Genomic DNA, 22,845 nt, shown 5'->3' with positions numbered 1-22,845 from the left:
AATGTAGTTCTGCATTGTTATATTACACATCAACTGGAACATACGCTTGGGTGATCTTGGATGAATTACAGCAGCAGACTTGCCACAGTAATTGTTCTGTGCTTAGTAGAAAGAGGCATTTGAGTAAAATATCTCCAAGCCATTCAATATTTAAAAATGATGCTGTTAGGTTACTCCAAGTGCAGGCTGGGACGGCTCTACTGACCTCAGTGGAATAACACCAATCTATACCAGCTGGTCCTATAGATCTAAGTGTGTGCTATGCTGGCAGATGCCCTAAAAATCAATAAAATATAAGTAACTTTTTGAAATGAAAACTATAATAATCTGCTAACCATTTCTACATTAAGTGTAAATATAGGTTAAAATCCAGGCCTTTTAAAACATGTAAATTCAAATGAACAGAGTGGAAGAGATTAGCATTATTAAGCATGGACATTAACAGCAACAGTGTTACTAAATTAAACTCGATAAGTTTATGGAGGAGATGGTATGATGGGATAACATGATTTTGGTAATTAAATATTCATGGTAAATAGGCCCAATGGCCTGTGATGGGATGTTAGATGGGGTGGGATCCGAGTTACCCAGGACAGAATTTTCTGTAGTATCTCGCAGGTGAATCTTGCCCATATGCTCAGGGTTTAGCTGATCACCATATTTGGGGTCGGGAAGGAATTTTCCTCCAGGGCAGAGGCCCTGAAGGTTTTTCGCCTTCCTCTGTAGCATGGGGCACGGGTCACTTGCTGGAGGATTCTCTGCTCCTTGAAGTGTTTAAACCACGATTTGAGGACTTCAATAGCTCAGACATAGGTGAGAGGTTTTTCGCAGGAGTGGGTGGGTGAAATTCTGTGGCCTGCGTTGTGCAGGAGGTCAGACTAGATGATCATAATGGTCCCTTCTGACCTTAGTATCTATCTAAATTAGGACCTGATCCTGCAATCCTTCCCCCAGGCAAACTTTCTGCTGACTTCAATGGTAGATTTACCTGGGTAAGGAGAATTGGCCCATAAAGTTTAGAATGTTTATCAGCCAGAGAAAAAGCAGGATTTCTTATTGCTTTTTGAGAAAAGGATTCAATGAAGTTGAAAGTAATGATGTAGTATCATGACGTGCAGTAAGGATTTAGGTCTCGATTCAGCAAGGTACTTACATAGGTAACTTTCAGCATGCGGGTAAGTCTTATTGTCTAAAATTATGCATGTGCTTAAGTACTTTGCTGAATGAGGACCTTAGTGAGCAATTTAAACTCACCTTTGGTCTTAGGGAAATCTTTGCAATAGTCACTGCATCCACTTTCTTTAGTACTTCTTCCTGAACAGCAGATACCTCCTCTTTTATTGGTTCCTAAAAAATAAGTCAAACGTAATTATTTTGTACTGCTACTGCTAAGTATTGGTGTAATATAAGAACAAGATCTTCAAAATTAGTTGCACAAATCAATTTTCTTGTGCTAATCTACCTGTGCATATTTAGTCATAAATGACAGCTAATTTTCATATGAAGAAAGGCATACAAACCTGTGTAATTTTGGCGCACAAAAATGCATTCACATTTGAGGCATATACAAACACACCATTATGCAAAATGCATGCATAGATTTTAAATTAAGTTGCTTGAGTGCTTAAAGTGCTTTAAACAACAACATTTCTCTTGGAAAATTGTTTAGATGGGTCACTGTGTCTAATCTAAAAGGAAAATCCAACTTCCAAAACTTGGAATAAATAGGAAATTAATTAGCTGTATTTGCTGTTTTCTGAAGTTATACATTGTCACAGATCACCATTCAGCACACAACCAAGGCTCAGATACATGCAAGCCCCTGAAGTGGAACACAGGCACTTCCTCAGTCCTCCAAGCACCAGTTTCTTTCAAATAGGAGGAAAATATATTCCCACAGGTACAAAAAACAAAACTATTTTAAATGTCTTAATAAAAGACAAAAGATTACACAACTCTGAACTATGCATTGTGATCAGGCTGAGAGGACAGCAAAATGATTAATTTTTCCTGCAGTATTCTTCGACTAAAGAGCTGGTTTATTGACTAATTTAATCAAACCAGGCTAGCCAGAAGCTTTGGTTAGCTGCATCCAGAAGGTTAGGGCAGAGCTGACTGTATACTGAAGGTGAAGAGGTCTGCTTGATGCATACCAGACTCAGCCCTGGTCTACACTAGGACTTTAGGTTGAATTTAGCAGCATTAAATCGACGTAAACCTGCACCCGTCCACACGATGAAGCCCTTTATTTCAACTTAAAGGGCTCTTAAGATTGATTTCCTTACTCCACCCCTGACAAGTGGATTAGCGCTTAAATCGGCCTTGCCGGCTCGAATTTGGGGTACTGTGGACACAATTCGACGGTATTGGCCTCCGGGAGCTATCCCAGAGTGCTCCATTTTGACCGCTCTGGACAGCACTCTCAACTCAGATGCACTGGCCAGGTAGACAGGAAAAGAACCGCGAACTTTTGAATCTCATTTCCTGTTTGGCCAGCGTGGCAAGCTGCAGGTGACCATGCAGAGCTCATCAGCAGAGGTGACCATGATGGAGTCCCAGAATCGCAAAAGAGCTCCAGCATGGACCGAATGGGAGGTACGGGATCTGATCGCTGTATGGGGAGAGGAATCCGTGCTATCAGAACTCCGTTCCAGTTTTCGAAATGCCAAAACCTTTGTCAGAATCTCCCAGGGCATGAAGGACAGAGGCCATAACAGGGACCCGAAGCAGTGCCACGTGAAACTGAAGGAGCTGAGGCAAGCCTACCAGAAAACCAGAGAGGCGAACGGCCGCTCCGGGTCAGAGCCCCAAACATGCCGCTTCTATGATGAGCTGCATGCCATTTTAGGGGGTTCAGCCACCACTACCCCAGCCGTGTTGTTTGACTCCTTCAATGGAGATGGAGGCAATACGGAAGCAGGTTTTGGGGATGATGATGATGATGATGATGAGGTTGTAGATAGCTCACAGCAAGCAAGTGGAGAAACCGGTTTTCCCGACAGCCAGGAACTGTTTCTCACCCTGGACCTGGAGCCAGTACCCCCCGAACCCACCCAAGGCTGCCTCCTGGACCCAGCAGGCGGAGAAGGGACCTCCGGTGAGTGTACCTTTTAAAATACTATACATGGTTTAAAAGCAAGCATGTGAAAGGATTACTTTGCCCTGGCATTCGCGGCTCTCCTGGATATACTCCCAAAGCCTTTGCAAAAGGTTTCTGGGGCGGGCAGCCTTATTGCGTCCTTCATGGTAGGACACTTTACCACTCCAGGCCAGTAACACGTACTCGGGAATCATTGTACAACAAAGCATTGCAATGTATGTTTGCTGGCGTTCAAACAACATCCGTTCGTTATCTCTCTGTGTTATCCTCAGGAGAGTGAGATATAATCCATGGTCACCTGGTTGAAATAGAGTGCTTTTCTTCAGGGGACACTCAGAGGAGCCCATTCCTGCTGGGCTGTTTGCCTGTGGCTAAACAGAAATGTTCCCCACTGTTAGCCACAGGGAGGGGGGAGGGTTGAGGGGGTAGCCACGCGGTGGGGGGAGGCAAAATGCGACCTTGTAACGAAAGCACATGTGCTATGTATGTAATGTTAACAGCAAGGTTTACCCTGAAAGAGTGTAGCCACTGTTTTATAAAATGTGTCTTTTTAAATACCGCTGTCCCTTTTTTTTTCTCCACCAGCTGCATGTGTTTCAATGATCACAGGATCTTCTCCTTCCCAGAGGCTAGTGAAGATTAGAAAGAAAAAAAAACGCACTCAAGATGAAATGTTCTCTGAGCTCATGCTGTCCTCCCACACTGACAGAGCACAGACGAATGCGTGGAGGCAAATAATGTCAGAGTGCAGGAAAGCACAAAATGACCGGGAGGAGAAGTGGCGGGCTGAAGAGAGTAAGTGGCGGGCTGAAGACAGGGCTGAAGCTCAAATGTGGCAGCAGCGTGATGAGAGGAGGCAGGATTCAATGCTGAGGCTGCTGGAGGACCAAACCAGTATGCTCCAGTGTATGGTTGAGCTGCAGCAAAGGCAGCTGGAGCACAGACTGCCACTACAGCCCCTGTGTAACCAACCGCCCTCCTCCCCAAGTTCCATAGCCTCCACACCCAGACGCCCAAGAACGCGGTGGGGGGGCCACCGGCCAACCAGCCACTCCGCCACAGAGGATTGCCCAAAAAACAGAAGGCTGGCATTCAATAAATTTTAAAGTTGTAAACTTTTAAAGTGCTGTGTGGCATTTTCCTTCCCTCCTCCACCACCCCTCCTGGGCTACCTTGCTAGTCATCCCCCTATTTGTGTGATGAATGAATAAAGAATGCATGAATGTGAAGCAACAATGACTTTATTGCCTCTGCAAGCTGTGATCGAAGGGAGGAGGGGAGGGTGGTTAGCTTACAGGGAAGTAGAGTGAACCAAGGGGCGGGGGGTTTCATCAAGGAGAAACAAACAGAACTTTCACACCGTAGCCTGGCCAGTCATGAAACTGGTTTTCAAAGCTTCTCTGATGCATACCGCGCCCTCCTGTGCTCTTCTAACCGTCCTGGTGTCTGGCTGCGCGTAACCAGCAGCCAGGCGATTTGCCTCAACCTCCCACCCCGCCATAAACGTCTCCCCCTTACTCTCACAGATATTGTGGAGCACACAGCAAGCAGTAATAACAGTGGGAATATTGGTTTCGCTGAGGTCTAAGCGAGTCAGTAAACTGCACCAGCGCGCCTTTAAACGTCCAAATGCACATTCTACCACCATTCTGCACTTGCTCAGCCTGTAGTTGAACAGCTCCTGACTACTGTCCAGGCTGCCTGTGTACGGCTTCATGGGCCATGGCATTAAGGGGTAGGCTGGGTCCCCAAGGATACATATAGGTATTTCAACATCCCCAACGGTTATTTTCTGGTCTGGGAATAAACTCCCTTCCTGCAGCTTTTGAAACAGACCAGAGTTCCTGAAGATGCGAGCGTCATGTGCCTTTCCCGGCCATCCCATGTTGATGTTGGTGAAACGTCCCTTGTGATCCACCAGAGCTTGCAGCACTATTGAAAAGTACCCCTTGCGGTTTATGTACTCGCCGGCTTGGTGGTCCGGTGCCGAGATAGGGATATGGGTTCCGTCTATGGCCCCACCACAGTTAGGGAATCCCATTGCAGCAAAGCCATCCACTATGACCTGCACATTTCCCAGGGTCATTACCCTTGATATCAGCAGATCTTTGATTGCGTGGGCTACTTGCATCACAGCAGCCCCAACAATAGATTTGCCCACTCCAAATTGATTCCCAACTGACCGGTAGCTGTCTGGCGTTGCAAGCTTCCACAGGGCTATCGCCACTCGCTTCTCAACTGTGAGGGCTGCTCTCATCTTGGTATTCATGCACTTCAGGGCAGGGGAAAGCAAGTCACAAAGTTCCATGAAAGTGCCCTTACGCATGCGAAAGTTTTGCAGCCACTGGGAATCGTCCCAGACCTGCAACACTATGCGGTCCCACCAATCTGTGCTTGTTTCCCGAGCCCAGAATCGGCGTTCCACAGCATGAACCTGCCCCATTAGCACCATGATGCATGCATTGGCAGGGCCCATGCTTTCAGAGAAATCTGTGTCCATGTCCTGATCATTCACGTGACCGCGCTGACGTCGCCTCCTCGCCCGGTATCGCTCTGCCAGGTTCTGGTGCTGCATATACTGCTGGATAATGCGTGTGGTGTTTAATGTGCTCCTAATTGCCAAAGTGAGCTGAGCGGCCTCCATGCTTGCCTTGGTATGGCGTCCGCACAGAAAAAAGGCGCGGAACGATTGTCTGCCGTTGCTCTGACGGAGGGAGGGGCGACGGACGACACGGCTTACAGGGTTGGCTTCAGGGAGCTAAAATCAACAAAGGGGGTGGCTTTACATCAAGGAGTATTTCAGGCAGGACTTCACAGAGGGTTCCAATAAGAAATGGTGCACCTAAGTTATTGTTCTTATTGGAACAAGGAGGTTAGCCTGGCCTCTGATTGACACATGGCTAGATTTACCTCGCTGCACCTTCTCTGTGAGTGACTGCAGTGTGACCTAGAGGAATGAGTCCCCTAGATGGGGGAGGAGGCAAATGAGTACAAAACAAATCTGGTCTATTTCTTGTTTTGATCCACTCCATCTATCTTTTACATCTTTGGCTGGCAGCAGACGGTGCAGAAGGACTGCATGCCATCCACATCTCATGGCTGCTTGGCAGAAGATGGTGCAGTAGGACTGCTAGCCATCCTCATCTCTTGCCTGCCCGGCAGAAGATGATGCAATAGGACTGCTAGCAATCTGTATCGCCTGCCCGCTCACCATAAGACAGTTCAATAGGACTGACTGCAGGACTAAAGAGAATGACCTGGTCAAGTCACTCCAAATTTAGTCCCTGCGCCCAGTCTGCCCAGGCGCTCCCAGCCGACGTGGCCAGGAGCACCTCGGACATGACGAGGACGGCTACCAGTCGTACTGTACCATCTGCTGCCAGAAGGCAATGGGTTGCTGCTACTGTGTAGCAATGCTGTACCGCGTCTGCCAGCACCCAGGAGACATATGGTGACGGTTACCTGAGCGGGCTCCATGCTTGCCGTGGTATGGCGTCTGCACAGGTAACTCAGGAAAAAAGGCGCGAAACGATTGTCTGCCCTTGCTTTCACGGAGGGAGGGAGGGAAGGGGGGACTGACGATATGTACCCAGAACCACTCGCGACAATGTTTTAGCCCCATCAGAGTGCTCCATTTTGACTGCTCTGGACAGCACTCTCAACTCAGATGCACGATTGTTTGCCGTTGCTCTGACGCAGGGATGGGGGACTGAGGACACGGCTTACAGGGTTGGCTTCAGGGAGCTAAAATCAACAAAGGGCGTAGCTTTACATCAAGGAGTATTTCAGGCAGGACTTCACGGAGGGTTCCAATAAGAAATGGTGCGCCTAAGTTATTGTTCTTATTGGAACAAGGAGGTTAGCCTGGCCTCTGATTGATACATGGCTAGATTTACCTCGCTGCACCTTCTCTGTGAGTGACTGCAGTGTGACCTAGAGGAATGAGTCCCCTAGACAGGGGAGGGGGGGAAGCAAATGAGTACAAAAGAAATCTGGTCTATTTCTTGTTTTGATCCACTCCATCTATCTTTTACATCTTTGGCTGGCAGCAGATGGTGCAGAAGGACTGCATGCCATCCACATCTCATGGCTGCTCGGCAGAAGATGGTACAGTACGACTGCTAGCCATCCTCATCTCTTGCCTGCCCGGCAGAAGATGGTACAGTACGACTGCTAGCAATCCATATTGCCTGCCTGCTCACCATAAGACGGTTCAATAGGACTGACTGCAGGACTAAAGAGAATGACCTGGTCAAGTCACTCCAAATTTAGTCCCTGCGCCCATGTCTGCCCAGGCACTCCCAGCCGACGTGGCCAGGAGCACCTTGGACATGACGATGACGGCTACCAGTCATATTGCACCGTCTGCTGCCAGAAGGCAATGGGTTGCTGCTACTGTGTAGCAATGCCGTACCGCATCTGCCAGCACCCAGGAGACATACGGTGACGGTTACCTGAGCGGGCTCCATGCTTGCCGTGGTATGGCGTCTGCACAGGTAACTCAGGAAAAAAGGCGCGAAACGATTGTCTGCCCTTGCTTTCATGGAGGGAGGGAGGGAAGGGGGGACTGACGATATGTACCCAGAACCACCCGCGACAATGTTTTAGCCCCATCAGGCATTGGGATCTCAACCCAGAATTCCAATGGGCAGCGGAGACTGCGGGAACTGTGGGATAGCTATCCACAGTTCAACGCTCCGGAAGTTGACCCTAGCCTCGGTACTGTGGAAGCACTCCGCCGAGTTAATGCACTTAATGCACTTAGAGCATTTTCTGTGGGGACACACACACTCGAATATATAAAAACGATTTCTATAAATTCGACCTTACTCCGTAATGTAGACATACCCTCAGTGCTTTGGGTGAAGTGCTCAATGAGCAGTAAGTGTTGAGCACCACCAGGATAGCGTGTTAAGGAATGGAGGGTGTAAAAAAAAAAACCCAACCAACACACAACTTTAACTAGAACAAAGTCCTCAGACACTGGAAAGTTGTCAGGATCGATGTTCCACTGTGTTGACTGATCCATCCCACCATCAACCTCAGCCTGGACCAGTCCATGCAAGAGATCCACTTCCTGCATACTACAGTGCTAATAAGCAATGGTCACATAAACACCACCCTATACCGGAAACCTACTGACCGCTGTGCCTACCTTCATGCCTCCAGCTTTCATCCAGACCACACCACACGATCCATTGTCTACAGCCAAGTTCTACAATACAATTGCATTTGCTCCAACCCCTCAGACAGAGACAAACACCTACAAGATCTCTATCAAGTTTTCTTACAACTACAGTACCCACCTGCTGAAGTGAAGAAACAGATTGACAGAGCCAGAAGAATAACCACAAGTTACCTACTACAGGACAGGCCCAACAAAGAAAATAACAGAAAGCCACAAGCCATCAACTTCAGCCCCCAGCTAAAACCTCTCCAACACATCATCAAGGATCTACAACCTATCCTGAAGGACGACCCATCACTCTCACAGATCTTGGGAGACAGGCCAGTCCTTGCTTACAGACAGCCCCCCAGCCTGAAGCAAATACTCACCAGCAACCACACACCACACAACAGAACCACTAACCCAGGAACCTATCCTTGCAACAAAGCTCGTTGCCAACTGTGTCCACATATCTATTCAGGGGACACCATCATAGGGCCTAATCACATCAGCCACACTATCAGAGGCTCGTTCACCTGTGCATCTACCAATGTGATATATGCCATCATGTGCCAGCAATGCCCCTCTCCCATGTACATTGGCCAAACTGGACAGTCTCTACGTAAAAGAACGTAAATGGACACAAATCAGACATCAAGAATTATAACATTCAAAAACCAGTCAGAGAACACTTCAATCTCTTTGGTCACTTGATTACAGACCTAAAAGTGGCAATTCTTCAACAAAAAAACTTCAAAAACAGACTCCAAGAAGAGACTGCTGAATTGGAATTAATTTGCAAACTGGATACAATTAATTTAGGCTTGAATAAAGACTGGGAGTGGATGGATCATTACACAAAGTAAAACTATTTCCCCATGTTTATTTCCCCCCCGCTGTTCCTCACATGTTCTTGTCAACTGCTGGAAATGGCCCATCTTGATTGTCACTACAAAAGGTTTCTCCCCCACCCCCCACTCTCCTGCTGGTAATAGCTCACCTTACCTGATCACTCTCATTATAGTGTGTATGGTAACACCCATTGTTTCATGTTCTCTGTGTATATAAATCTCCGCACTGTATTTTCCACTGAATGCATCTGATGAAGTGAGCTGTAGCTCACGAAAGCTTATGCTCAAATAAATTTGTTAGTCTCTAAGGTGCCACAAGTCCTCCTTTTCTTTTTGACTGACGACTGACTGCCAGTGGGGCCAAATGAAAACAATTTTATAAAAATGGAAGTAAGGCACTAGGGTCAAAGCACGAGCAGTTGAGATAGGATATTCTGAGGAAAAGACATAAGATAGCAGATGAAATGTTGAGGTAGCGAAAGGTAGCTCTATACCTAGAAGCCGGACTCAGTGGTCCCGGAAAGCCCCTTCACTGCACAAGCTGTCCCACTGTCAGAAAGGAGCACTAGTAGGCACTGACATTTACTGCAGGGGTTGGCAGGACAGGTCTGCTGCTGGAACCACCAGTTTAGAACTTTGAGCTTGGGAAGCTTCTGCCTTGGAATATGGACCCAGAAGTCAGGATCTATCATCATGGTCTCTCCATGTGAAGAGAGGGGCGAGGAGAATGAAACCAAGGCGGCCTGCAGGGAAAAACAACAGAGAACCTGCCAGCTCAGATAGAATTTCAGTTTGTTTGTTGTTCGTAAGAATATAGATTAAACTCAGGAAGGAAATGGACTTGGATGTTTTGGTGTATACCCCGTGCATGCATCCAGGTGCTGTTTTCAGAGTAGGGTCAAAATTGTCCATTCAAAGAAATTTCAAGCAGTTTTAGGCATCCTTCAGTCCGCTTTCCCTCCACTCCTGATTTTTCTTTCTGGTTTTTCTTCACCCTTGCTCCTTCGTTGAGGTGCTCTTCTCTTCCCAGCATCTCCAGCAGCAGCGGAGTTATTTGCCTGTCCTGCTCCTACCAGTATGTCTTTCCCAGCCAGTGACACCAAGGGCCAGATTCTGCCTCATTTATTATGCTGAGTAGTATCCTTACCCTGTAAGTAATACAACTAAAATCAGTGGGATAGCTTGTGGAATTAGATTCAAAGAAATTTCACTCAGTTTTAGGCATCCTTCAGTCCACTTTCCCTCCACTCCTGATTTTTCTTTCTGGTTTTTCTTCACCCTTGCTCCTTCATTGAGGTGCTCTTCTCTTCCCAGTATCTCCAGCAGCAGCGGAGTTATTTGCGTGTCCTGCTCCTGCCAGTATGTCTTTCCCAGCCAGTGACACCAAGGGCCAGATTCTGCCTTATTTATTATGCTGAGTAGTATCCTTACTCTGTAAGTAATACAACTAAAATCAGTGGGATAGCTTGTGGAATAAGATAAAGCTAAATGTGAGTAAGGGTTACAGAATCTAGCCCGAAGATTGCATCAGTTGTTTATATTCATGAGCAGCTGTACAGGACACTTCACCACGTAGTAAGGGTCAGTGCAAAGCTACACTACCCCAGCAAGTGCATCAGGCGGCAATGTTCTCAGTCAGACTCAACTCCTTCCTTGAATTCCCAGTTGCACTAGTTGAGAAGAAATTTGTGACCATCCTTTCTGGGGTACAATATACCTCTGCTCCTGTGTACGGCAGCTCTATTGGCTACTGAGAGGCAAAGGAAGGGCAGAGACATGCCTCCAGCTACTCTCTCCCAGTGGCGGATTTAGAGTTAGTGGGGCCCTGTGCGCAGCTGCACTTTCGGGGCCTCGCCCTTGGGACCCAGCCAAAAAAAAGATCATTCTCTCTGATCTTCCCCCTGTTTTTCATTCTTTTTTTCATCACTCTCCTCCTATAAGTAATGGGAAGTATATTAAAATAAAGTCAGGTACCTTGATTGGGGCAGGGGATTGGGGTGCAGGAGGGGGTGCGGGAGGCGTGCTCTGGGAGGAATTTTGGGTGCTGGGTGTGGGCTCTGAGCTAGGGCAGGGGGTTGGCGCTTACCTTGGGTGGCACGGCTCCCAAAGCGACCGGCACCCCCCCATCGGCAGCAGCTCTTAGGTGGCAGGGGGGAGGGTGTCTCTGCACGCTGCTGCCCACAGGCAACGCCCTCGCAGCTCCCGTTGGCCGCAGTTTCTGGCCAATGGGAGCTGCCGAGTTGGTGATTGGGGTAGGGGCAGCACACACACACACACACCCACACACACACACCCATCCAGGGGCCACAGGGACATGCCGGCCACTTCTGGGAGTGAAGCAGCGCAGAGGGAGGGAGGCAGAGCGGGCAGGGAACCACCTTAGCCCTTCTGCTAGCATGTGTCTGTGCGCCTCTTGTGGGGAGAGGGGCAGTGGGTCTCCATGCGCTGCCTGGGGCTGGAGCAGTGCGCGGAGCGGCTCTCCCTTCCCCCATCAGGGGTGCGCACAGACGTGCCAGCAGCCAGCCGCTTCCAGGAGTGGCACGGGGCCATTGGCCACGGCACGCAGGTAGCCTGCCTGCCTTAGCCCTGCTGGCCGGGACTTGGGGGCAGGTTGTCAGATATTTGTCCTTCATTTTGGGGGGCCCCCATCAGTGGGGGCCCTGTGCCACCACACAGTTTGTTTCATGGTAAATCTGCTCCTGCTCTCTGCCCGGTCGCTCTTTGTGGAGAGTAGCTGGAACACAGCCCTTGCGCTCCCCTAAGCACTGGAGATATGATTCAGGCAGCCCTAAAACAGAATACATGAGGGGGTTGTCTATACACCCTTCTTCCCTGCAAGATAATGTTAGCCCAGGGCAGAATCTAGCCTTGAAGTAGTACATGTGTAGTTACAACACCATCATATAGTAACAGAGTTCTGTCTTTTTTATTTGCAGTGTCTGAAATAGGAAAAAGTGAAGAAAACTATATGGAAATGTCTCATCTGTTAAACTCCCAACATAATATTATTGAAATGATCCACATAGACAAATATGATATGTTATGTGCAGGATTCACAAAAGGATTATTTTTTTGATTGTATTTCTCTGAATAAATACGCTATGAGGAAAAATCCCATCTCCTTTTTAAATATTTAAAGGACAGTTCCAGAGATCATTTCCCATTTTCAATATTACTGGATTGCCATGACATATCATCACACAAATTCCATATGTATGAAGCACTGGTATTTTTATAAATATCAAAATCCATAAATTATCTATGGAAACATGACCCAAAGCAAGACTGCATGGGAAATCATCCAAAAACATTTCTGAGGATGATGATTAAGGTCAGTAATTTTTGTTGAGATCAGGATGTACGTACCTAGCAGTTGTGGAGATAAATGAACTGCAGAGAAGCTACAGCAGATGGAGCCAGATGCCACCTGATTGGACCCAGCTCTGTTCTTGCAAAACTGAATCTGAATCCTTCCCGTGCCTATCAAATGTTGCTTAGGGCACAAATGAAGATCTACCTTCCCATCTATCCTTGGCCATCCTTCACCCATCCTCTATGTTGTTAAGTTCCATCAGTTTCCCATCTCTAAGTACTGTTTGACAGAGGGATTCTATCAGTCGCCTCCTTTTGTGTGTTCCTGCAGCTAACCGGTGCATGCATCCCTGCCATAGGGCTTCATTTTTAAAACGCATCCCAAATATTTTCATTTTCTTTTCTGGATAATTCTGGAGATAAAGAGTTGTTGAACACTCTGACAAATCTCAGCATTTGTTATAAATTCTTTCCATTGAACACCTAGTGTTTTCCTGAGGTATTTGCTTTTGAAGGCATTTAGTCACCTGTCTACATCTTTGGTGGATTTCCAGCTTTCACATCTATATGTTAAAGTGGAAATAACATTTGAGTTGATGATTCATAGTTTGGTTTTGAGTGGTAGCTTTTCAATGATCATCTTGTTTTAGCTGGTGAATGCAGCTGTTGCCTTGCCAATTTGTGATATTATTGCCTTCTGGCTATCCCCATTGGCTTGCATGTTACTGCCAAGATATGTGAATTGGCTCACCGCTTGCATTCCTTTGCCTTCTAAAGTAATGCAGGAGTTGGGAGTTTTATTACTGCTTTACAGTTATAGTTGCAAAATGTTAATGTGTTTGAAATGAATCTGAGCTGCCTCCATCACAGAGTGCCTATTAGCCATATGACTGACTTACTGCATTTGTTGCTGGCCTACCATCAACCTAGTAAAGATAACTCTTAATCATATCAATAAATCTAATCAGCTCTCATGAAACCCTTGATGCTGAGGTGCCAAAGCTTCATGTTTTGGCTACCTACTGGACTGAATTCTGAATGTTGTTTTTTATAGGCAGTAGTCAAGCTGAGTTCCAGTGCGGTACTCAAAGCTTTTATTTTATTTTACTTTTTAACAGCAACTGCTTAGTACTGGCCCTTTCCCCCTTTCTCCTCCATTAGAACAAGGAAATGTGAAACAGAGGAATAAGGACTGAAGGAGAATTCGTAATTTAACACAGATTCCAAGGCAAAAAGCTTCATTAAGAATGAGTAATGTAGAATTAAGATTGTGCTCAAAATAATATTAAAAAAGGGCTTTAGCCTTTTTTAAAAAAAACAAACACAGAAACAAAACAGAAACAACAGAAATTCTTAGATACAGGGCCAGATCCTCTGATCCATTATGGGTATACTACACCAGTTTGATGATGCAAAGCACCCTAAATTGGCCAGTTGTGAATTCTCCTTGCTAAGGGGAATAGTTGGCTAGTGTAGAGCTGTTGCAGTAGTTACCATGCCATGATCTTCGTGTTGTGAGTGCAGAAGGAGTAGGGAAATAGTACACGAAGGATGTAAAAAGAGAGGAAAGGTATGTTTTTTGCTCAAGGCACAAGACAAACTCAGGATACATGGGATCAGTTCCCAGCTCTGACACAGACTTCCTGTGTGACCCCAGGCAGATCCCTGATCCAAAGCCCACTGAAGTTAATGGGAGCTTTTCCAGGGGTTCTGGATCAAATACTGACTCTCTCTGTGCCTCTGCTCCCCATCTGTAAAACTGGAATAAACTACACATCCCATTACACTTAAACTGCACAGGGATTTTCCAAAATAAATTCATTATCATTTCTGAAGAATTCAGATGCTGGGGATCATAAAGGTACGTAGAAAGGAGCCACAACCCTGATGTTTCTGTACTTGAAAAAAAGCTTAAATAGTCTTGTTTTGTTTATCCAGTCTGTTTCCCTCAGCTTATTATTATACCTCATGGAGATCCTTGTCTCCAAGGAACACTGACCTAATTTTGTTACTTTTTTAATAATTAAAATCCTTAGGACAAATTAATCCCTGGTGTAACTCTGCCAGGAGTTCATGTTGGCTCCCTGAGTGACTATTATTCTGGTAGCCCTCTTCCTTATCAAATCTTTTCATGATAAGATGACCTGAAAGACACACAGTATTTCAAATGGGTCATCACAAGTTGTTAGAAAATTTTTCTCACACTTTTAAATGACATCTCTATTTTTGCATCTCAGATTCCTGTTTGCTCTTGTGTTTTGTTTGTTTCATTGATGTGGCTGTTAGGCAACATGCCAAAGGGTTTAGTTTTATGCAACACTCCCCAGCCCATCTATTCACTGTGTTTTGTAGTGTCTGACCAATGAAAGTATTTCCACTCTTGGTTAATGTTTTCTAGACATCACCCCGTTGCTGATGTCAAAATTATAAATGCTTCCACCACATCTTCCCTCGTTTTATATTTAAAAATAAGATGTTTTGGATATGCATTAATGCATCCCATTAGAAATGGATGTAATCTGTGCTGAACTGAAATTTTTTTGGAAAAAAATATCTGCCTTTCAGAGTGAGAATGCTACAGACTGTCATTCTGGTATTTAGTCAACTTTAAACAGAGTTTCAAGTGAACTAGGAAACAGCTGAGTTCCAGTCAGAAATGAAGGGGCTAGAGACATATAAACAGCTTTGAAAATTGACTATTTTTAGTCAGATGCAGGACTTCCTCTTATTGGAATGCTATATTAAAATATGAGAGTTTGTGAACCAAGACAGGAGTTGCTAATAAAATTATCAGATCAGTATCTTCTACAGCAGAGTCTCCATTCAAGAGAAAAACAACAGAAAAAGAACAGGCTACTCTGTCTTCTTTCATAGTGAGACCAAAGTTAATTTGAGAAGGGGTTGGGAAAGGCACAGCTGGATAGCCTAAGGAGATTCAAGGAAATGTAATTGAGAAAGAATTATCTCTTTAATTACCTCTGACCAGATCAATAAAACCTGCAGAATACAGAAGCATGACTGCCTCATGGCAGAGGATGAAGAACAGCAAAGTTGAAGATGACCATGAAACTAAAGAAAAGGCCAGACATGCTGGGAACTTCAAAGCACTCCTCTCTCACAAAATGGAAAGATACCAGTAAAATAAACAAACACATGCAAAGGGGAATGGTAATTTCTGACCACTGCTCAGCACTAAAGATTGTTGAATGTACATTTTATTGTTTTAATATGTTAGAGAAATCATATGTTTGTCCATTTCACCAGCGACGGGAGGCGGGAGGGAAGCAAAAAAATCTGATTTATCGTTTAGTGCTAAGCTTTGATGTTTCTTCCATACCAGTACTCTGAGGGAATGATTTGCTGAGGAGGGAATGATTTGCTGACTGGATACATTTAATACGCTATGGCACTTATTCTTGTAAATGTATTTTAGTAAGGTAGGCCAAAATGTCATCTCTCTCATGGCTTCATTCCCAGATGAGTAACAACAGTGAAGCCTGGAGGTCAAAAATGCATACATCAATGTGGCCAGCTGTGTGCATATGATGGGGAATAATCTTCTGGCTAGTCACAGATGGAAAAGGATGTGTTTGATGCATTGGCTATTTGAGAACCTGATAGCAATGAAGATTTCTACTAGGACCTAAGGCTATCTAGCTTAGGTACTTATATGGCCCCCATTACCACAGTAATTTAGCAGCTCACAATCTTTAATGTATTTATCCTCAAAACACCCCTGCAAAGCAGAGGACTATTATCCCCATTTTACAGAAAAAAAACCCCGAGGCAGAGAGACTTGCCAAACGTCACACAAAAAGTCCGTGTCAGAGCAGGGCACTGACCCCCCAGGTCTCCCAAGTCACAGGCTAGCAACCTAACCACTGGAATATCAATCCTCTCCTATAGGTTGATTTGGTTAGTCCTGTCCATGGACTCTCGGTTGAGAGGATGCACCGAAAGGCATTTGATTCTTGAGTGACCTTTTCTTACATTTGAGGTGGGAAGGGAACAGAATGGCTAGTCCACCTCCAGATTTGTTCTCCGTGGTTCTGGATATGTGGTGAATGTTCTGAGGTGAACCAATACTGATCATGTGGTGCAAATTAGCCAGGTTGCTGTGATGCAGAGCAGATCTGGCAGATTACCAGCAATGAGATCATGGATGGTGAAGGGTTTATTCACCACAGAACGTGCATTGACCAGCAAGATGAAGTTCTGGTGTTTGTCTGATTTGGGGCTATGTTAAGGAGCTGTGTGGGTTGCTCCAGATTGGATGCAGTTGTATTGCTGTCTTCTTTCTAGGCACTGGCTCGTGTTTCCTCTGTTTTTCCTTCTTGATTTTATGACTTGTCTTGGAGAGGAATGCAGATTACCTTAACTGGCAGCAGCAGTAATCTACAGAGTGGCAAGACTGCTCAACCCCCTGGGTTCTGAGATAAGATGAGCTACATCGAGGGGTGCACCAGTGCCTATGGTCTGGCAAGTGTGCTCAACAACCTGGCACTGTCTTGTGCTGTGTGAAGGGGCAAAAATGGTGGAAAGCAGAGTTGCAAATGGGAGGTATTTTTAAAGGCCCAGGCATTAGGCAATTTCTGGGCAGGTAGGGAAGGAGGTGTCGCTTATGTACTGATTGATGTAGGGAGTCACTTGGCAGGGAAAGGAGGAGAGAAAAAGTACATGCTCCCAAGCAGAGACAACAAACCAAAATAAAAAAGTGTGCAATAGTGTGCTAAATTCTTCCAGCATGCAACTCCAGCCCCACACATATAACTAAGAATTTTCCCATTACATGTAAGCTCTACACAACAGGGATAGAACACAAAACAATGGTGTGGGAACAGCGTAGCAGATAAAACACACAGACTTGACCCTCTCCCTTTGTAAATAGCACTTGACATTTCAGCTGATCACAAATTTTAGAATTTCCAAAATTGGTCAACCTTTTTCCAAAATTCAACAATTTTTGTAATGAACATTTGTATTTTTTACCATCTCCATTTAAAGTGCAGTCATGCCAAAAAGATCATGTATTGTCTGGACAGAATGGCATTGACATTTACCAAAAGTACCAACAAAAATCTCAGAAAGACTGGCTATGTTGTCTGTCACTGTCATGCCGGTAATGGAAAAGAGCTTCAATGACAACCTGCCCAGAAGATAGCAATGAAAAATGCAGAGGACTTTATGGCTATGGTGGTAGAAAATGGCTATAGAACTTTTCACCGATTGGGAAGTTGTCTTGGTCTCGTTACTAGTGAATAAATATATTCATGATCAAAGCCATCATCATAATTGGCATCCCTTCCTGTCATCCAAATTGAGATATGCTTTCAGGGAGATAGTAGGGGCAAGCTTGCACTACTGCTGCTTGTTATGTGGATAAACAGAGTATTTCAGTCTGAACGGCTGTCAAGCTGGCATCTCTTCTAAGAACTAAAATTCATTTTAAGCCATACAAAAAACAAAACAAAACAAAGTGAAAAATGCAACATGACACAGACTTCTTGGCACAATTTCCTCACACAACAGCTGGTCCAATATGTCAGTCACAAAAGAAAGAAAGTTGGCTGCTCTTTCTAAAGAACTTTATATAAAATAAGCCAAATCCTAAAAGTCCCTTGATCTTAAGAAAGAAGAAAGTCTCTTTAGAAGGCATAATGGCAGGGGGAAATATTGGGAGAGTGAACAACCAATTATGGCGGAACTCAGGCACTACCATTGGAAGAAATTGTGGCTGTGGAAGCAAGTATATATATTTTTTTCCCTTATAAACATAGCATAGGATGGATCAGTCACTAGAACTTGTAACAAGCTCTGAGATTACAGTTACTTTCATAGTTTTTTTAAACAGCCCTTTTCTGGAAGAGAGCACAAAAAAGTCATGTGACTCACAAGGGGGCTTCATCAGTTTTGTCTGGATTATTTTGCGTTTACTGACATCTCAGGTGCAATATCTGAAACAAGTTTAGTTTTAATTATTTTTATCTTGTTCTCTATTTTTCTGTACTTTGCCAATAATAATACTAAGACAACCTGCCTGGGTTCTTGGAGATTGTTAGTGGGGACAATCATTGGCTAGGTGGCACACAGAGACACTGAACTCTGACCTCAGGGAAGGCAGAATCAGAAGTGGTTCACAGCTTGCATACAAGGACAAAGTGATTCTGCAAACAATGCTGAAAGGGGGTTGGCAGGGACCAATCAATGCATGAGGAGAGCTGAGTGTTCTGAAGGATACTGGGTTTTAGGTTAGAGTTATGTGAATTACTAAAAGCTAAATTCTGCTCTCTGTTTCTGAGTAGCTTCCACTGAAGTCAATAAGTTTCAATGAACACCACACATGTACATCTTGGTCCAAAATTTGGCTATTAATGTTGTAGAAAGCAGATCATCCTCAGATTACTGTAGAAAATATCAAGCAGCTTGTGTGGGGCAAATGAAAGGCTAAAATTGCTTATAGACACAGCATCTTAGGTCCATATAATCTTCTGCCAATGAACTCTGAATGCCCTTCTAACATATGTCTTGTATACTGACAAGCTAGCTTACCATATTTCTTTGAAAATATCAAATCCTTCTCACTAAAGGAAAGCCATGAGAAACAGAAATACCAGGGCAAGACTTGCTAATTTCTTTAGACTAATAGGGTAATTTGATCAGAATCTTTATCCTAAGCTTGGTTGTGCATCAAGATTTTTAATAGTGTGGACATTAGTGAACGATTTCTGCAATAAAACTGAGGAAGGTCTACTAAAAATGACACCTTTTCTTATGCAGAAAACTGAAATCTTCCTATTTAGGATTATGCAAAATAGATCCATCTTGGATTCATTCATTTGCAGAATATTTGATTTATACAGTCCTAAACTACAACTGTCAATGATGAGCTATTCACAAGTGACTTATCTGATTGTGATTACATTCTCAGTCCTTGCAAATTGCAATAAGGAAATTTAAGGTCTCATTGGACAATGAATAAAGCCATCTTGCTCTGTCCTCTGCTTGCTCACAATGAGAAGCATTCATTTTATATATTTTTTCCCTATATCAATTATAATTTAGCATAACTCATGGTGAACAATTTGTTAGGTGTTTCAAAAAATGATGGTCACTCACATACTCTCTGATTTAGGATCTGGATCACCAAATTGATGTAAATCAGTGGACTTCAAGAAACAAATGGTTAGTGCTTGGTCCCCTACAGATTTGCACATGGACTATGTGTTCCAGTATTAAACCTTGAATCAGGTTTCTATGTTGAACCCTTGCGATTTGTTACTCTGAAGGAGTTGGCTTTCCTGAAGACGAAGTAAATGTATTGATGACGCATTAGAATGTAGAACCCCTATTCCAAATGGAAACATCTGAATGAAAAAGAAGATTTTCCCTCAGTGCCCTGAACTCTGCAATGCTGTATTTCATTCTCCTTTCATCCTCCAAATACATTTCTCCAGTACAACTGGACAGTTTCCATTTTTCTCTATCCATGTGACTGAATGCTTCCCGGGAAAGTACTCCCAGAACATTTGTACAGTACATTAGTAGCAAAAGAATAAAAAGCAGAAGTAGCTCTTTTCTTTTGCTGGCCCATTGCATTCACATCAACCTTGCTTTGTTGAAGGTCTCTTCAGGATGACCAGTGGCTCCACTATACTTGTTGCTCCTACTGTGGAAAAGGCTGTGGGAACCATTATAGTGCAAACTACCCTGGGTTTCTTTCAAGGCATCACCATTTGGTGCAAAAAATACAAGATGATCTCTGTAAATTTGGATCTTGACAAAAAATAATTACCCCGGAGCTATACAGTGAGAATAATATTAGTTTCATTGTGGAATTGCTCTACGCTTAATATAAACAATTTTTTCTTCCAAATTAAAACTTTAATATATTTTGTGCAGTCTAATCTTTTAGAACATTCCAAATAATATTTTAACAAATTCACATGATTGAGTTGGTGTAACTAGAGCTTTAATGACCTGTAAAATGAATAGTGTACATCTGGCAATCCAAAAAGAGTCAGATTTTCACCACCTGCACCTCACAAAATTGGATCCAACTTTCAATTTCTATTTTTTTCAGACAACTATCACTGTTTATTCCACAAAAAGAACATACACTTGTGGATGTAGTTGCATACCTAGATTAATAAAAAATATGTCCAGCTTTTTCTAATAGTCTTACGAAAATATTTTAAATACAATGAAGAAAGAGTATTAGGCAACAGTATTCAGTGGCTGCTATATAAATAGATGTACAATAACTGAGATGCCCCAGGTATTGGAAATATAATGTTTATGAACAAAAAATAAATATAAAGCCAAATTCTGGACCACTTTTCAATTGCACTCAAATAGGCTTAGGCATAGGGCCAAATTCATCCTTGGAGTAAAAGTCCTGACTTCAGTGGAGTCAAACCAAAGATGAGTTTGGTCCATATTGCAAAAGTAGCATTGTGTGCCCATATTCTGGTTGACAGCTATCCCTTACACAGTAAACTTCTCACAGATTAATCCTGTCAAGAGTATGAAGGGGTGTGTGTGTATTTTATGTAAGCCATTGCTAGGTTGGGGTGCCCTTTGACCCTTAGGCTCTACCTTAAATACACCTCTCTGACGCTGATTCTGAAGATCCTATGGAACAGCCTCTCCATGGGTTTTAGAACCAGAATTGGGTCAGCAATCTTCTTGACTATGGTCCCCCTCTTAGGCCTTTTTTTTTTTAAAGCAGGAGCCTGAGGTGCAAGCTGAATTGCTTAATCACAAGTGATTTCATTGCTTAATGCAGCAGATGTAAAAGTATAATTAGGCAGGCCAAAAAAGAATTTGAAGAGCAACTAACAAAAGGCACAAAAACTAATCGCAAATTTTTTAAAAGTACCTTCGAAGTAGGAAGCCTGCCATAAAAATCAGTGGGGGCCACTGGACAATCAAGGTGCTAAAGGAGACCTCAAGGAAGATAAGGCCATTGCGGCGAAGCTAAATGAATTATTTGCATCGGACTTCACTGTACAGGATGTGAGGGAGATTCCCACACTTGACCCATTCTTTTTAGGCGACAGATCTGAGGAACTGTCCCAGATTGAGGTGTCAATAGAGGAGGTTTTGGAACAAATTGATAAATTAAACAGTAATAAGACACCAGGACCAGATGGTATTCACCCAAGATTTCCAAAGGAACTCAAATATTTAATTGTAGAACTACTAACTGTGGTGTGTAACCCATGATTTAAAATTAACCTCTGTACCAGATGACTGGATAGCAGCTAATGTAACGCTGATTTTTTAAAAAGACTCCAAAGGTGATCCTGGCAATTACAGGCCAGTAAGCCTAACTTCAGTACCTGGCAAACTGGTTGAAACTAGAATAAAGAACAGAGTTGCCAGATGCACAGATGATCACAATACGCTGGGGAAGAGTCAACATGGCTTTTGTAAAGGGAAATCATGACTCACCAATTTATTAGAATTCTATGAGGGGGGTGGGGGAAAATCAACAAACATGTGGACCAGAGATATCCAGTGGATATAATGTTGTTAGACTTTTAGAATGTCTTTGACAAGGTCCTTCACCAAAGGCTCTTAAGCAAACTAAGCAGTTATGGGATAAGAGGGAAGGTCCTCCCATGAATCAGTCACTAGTTAAAAGAAACAAAGGGTAACAATAAATAGTCAGTTTTCACAGTGGAGAGAGGTAAAGAGCAGGATCCCCCAAGGATGTGTACTGGGACCAGTGCTGTTCAACATATTCATAAATCAGGTGGAAAAAGAGGTAAACAGAGATATGGCAAAGTTTGCAGACTATACAAAATTACTCAAGATAGTTAAGTCCAAAGCTGACACTGAAGAGTTACAGAGGGATCTCACAAAACTGGGTGCCTGGGCAACAAAATAACAATGAAATTCAATGTTGATAAATGCAAAGTAATGCACATTGGAAAACATAATCCCAACTATACATACGAAATGATGGGGTCTAAATTAGCTATTATGGCTCATGAAAGAGATCTTGGAATCATCGTAGATTTTTCTCTGAAAACATCTGCTCAGTATACAGCAGCAGTCAAAAATGCTAACAGTATGTTAGAAACTATTATGAAAGGGATAATTAAGACAGAAAATATCATAATGCTACTGTATAAATCCATGGTACACACAGACCTTGAATACTGCATACAGTTCTGGTCATCCCATCTCAAAAAATATATATTAGAATTGGAAAAACTATAGAGAAATGCAACAAATGACGAGGGGTATGGAACAGTTTCCATACAGGGAGAAATTAAAAAGACAGGGACTGTTCATCTTAGAAAAGAGATGACTAAGTGGGGATGTGATAGAAGTCTATAAAGTCATGAATGGTGTGGAGAAAGTGAATAGAGAAGTGTTATTTACCCCTTCACATAAGACCAGAACCA

The 22,845-nt window shown here is 43.7% G+C and overlaps 1 protein-coding gene across 3 annotated transcripts in view; it reads right to left on the bottom strand.

Annotated features, from left to right (window-relative positions):
* Positions 1–22,845, bottom strand: part of CCDC60 (coiled-coil domain containing 60) — a 123,811-nt gene that overhangs the window by 61,331 nt on the left and 39,635 nt on the right. For all 3 annotated transcript variants that reach the window (XM_074972783.1, XM_074972784.1, XM_074972785.1), the window contains exon 2: positions 1,255–1,347. In XM_074972783.1, the coding sequence (XP_074828884.1) occupies positions 1,255–1,347 (93 nt within the window). The remainder of the gene's footprint in view (positions 1–1,254; positions 1,348–22,845) is intronic.

This window comes from Natator depressus, chromosome 15 (assembly GCF_965152275.1).
Source record: "Natator depressus isolate rNatDep1 chromosome 15, rNatDep2.hap1, whole genome shotgun sequence".
Classification (NCBI taxonomy): Eukaryota; Metazoa; Chordata; order Testudines; family Cheloniidae; genus Natator; species Natator depressus.
This window is presented reverse-complemented; position numbering and strand designations above follow the sequence as displayed.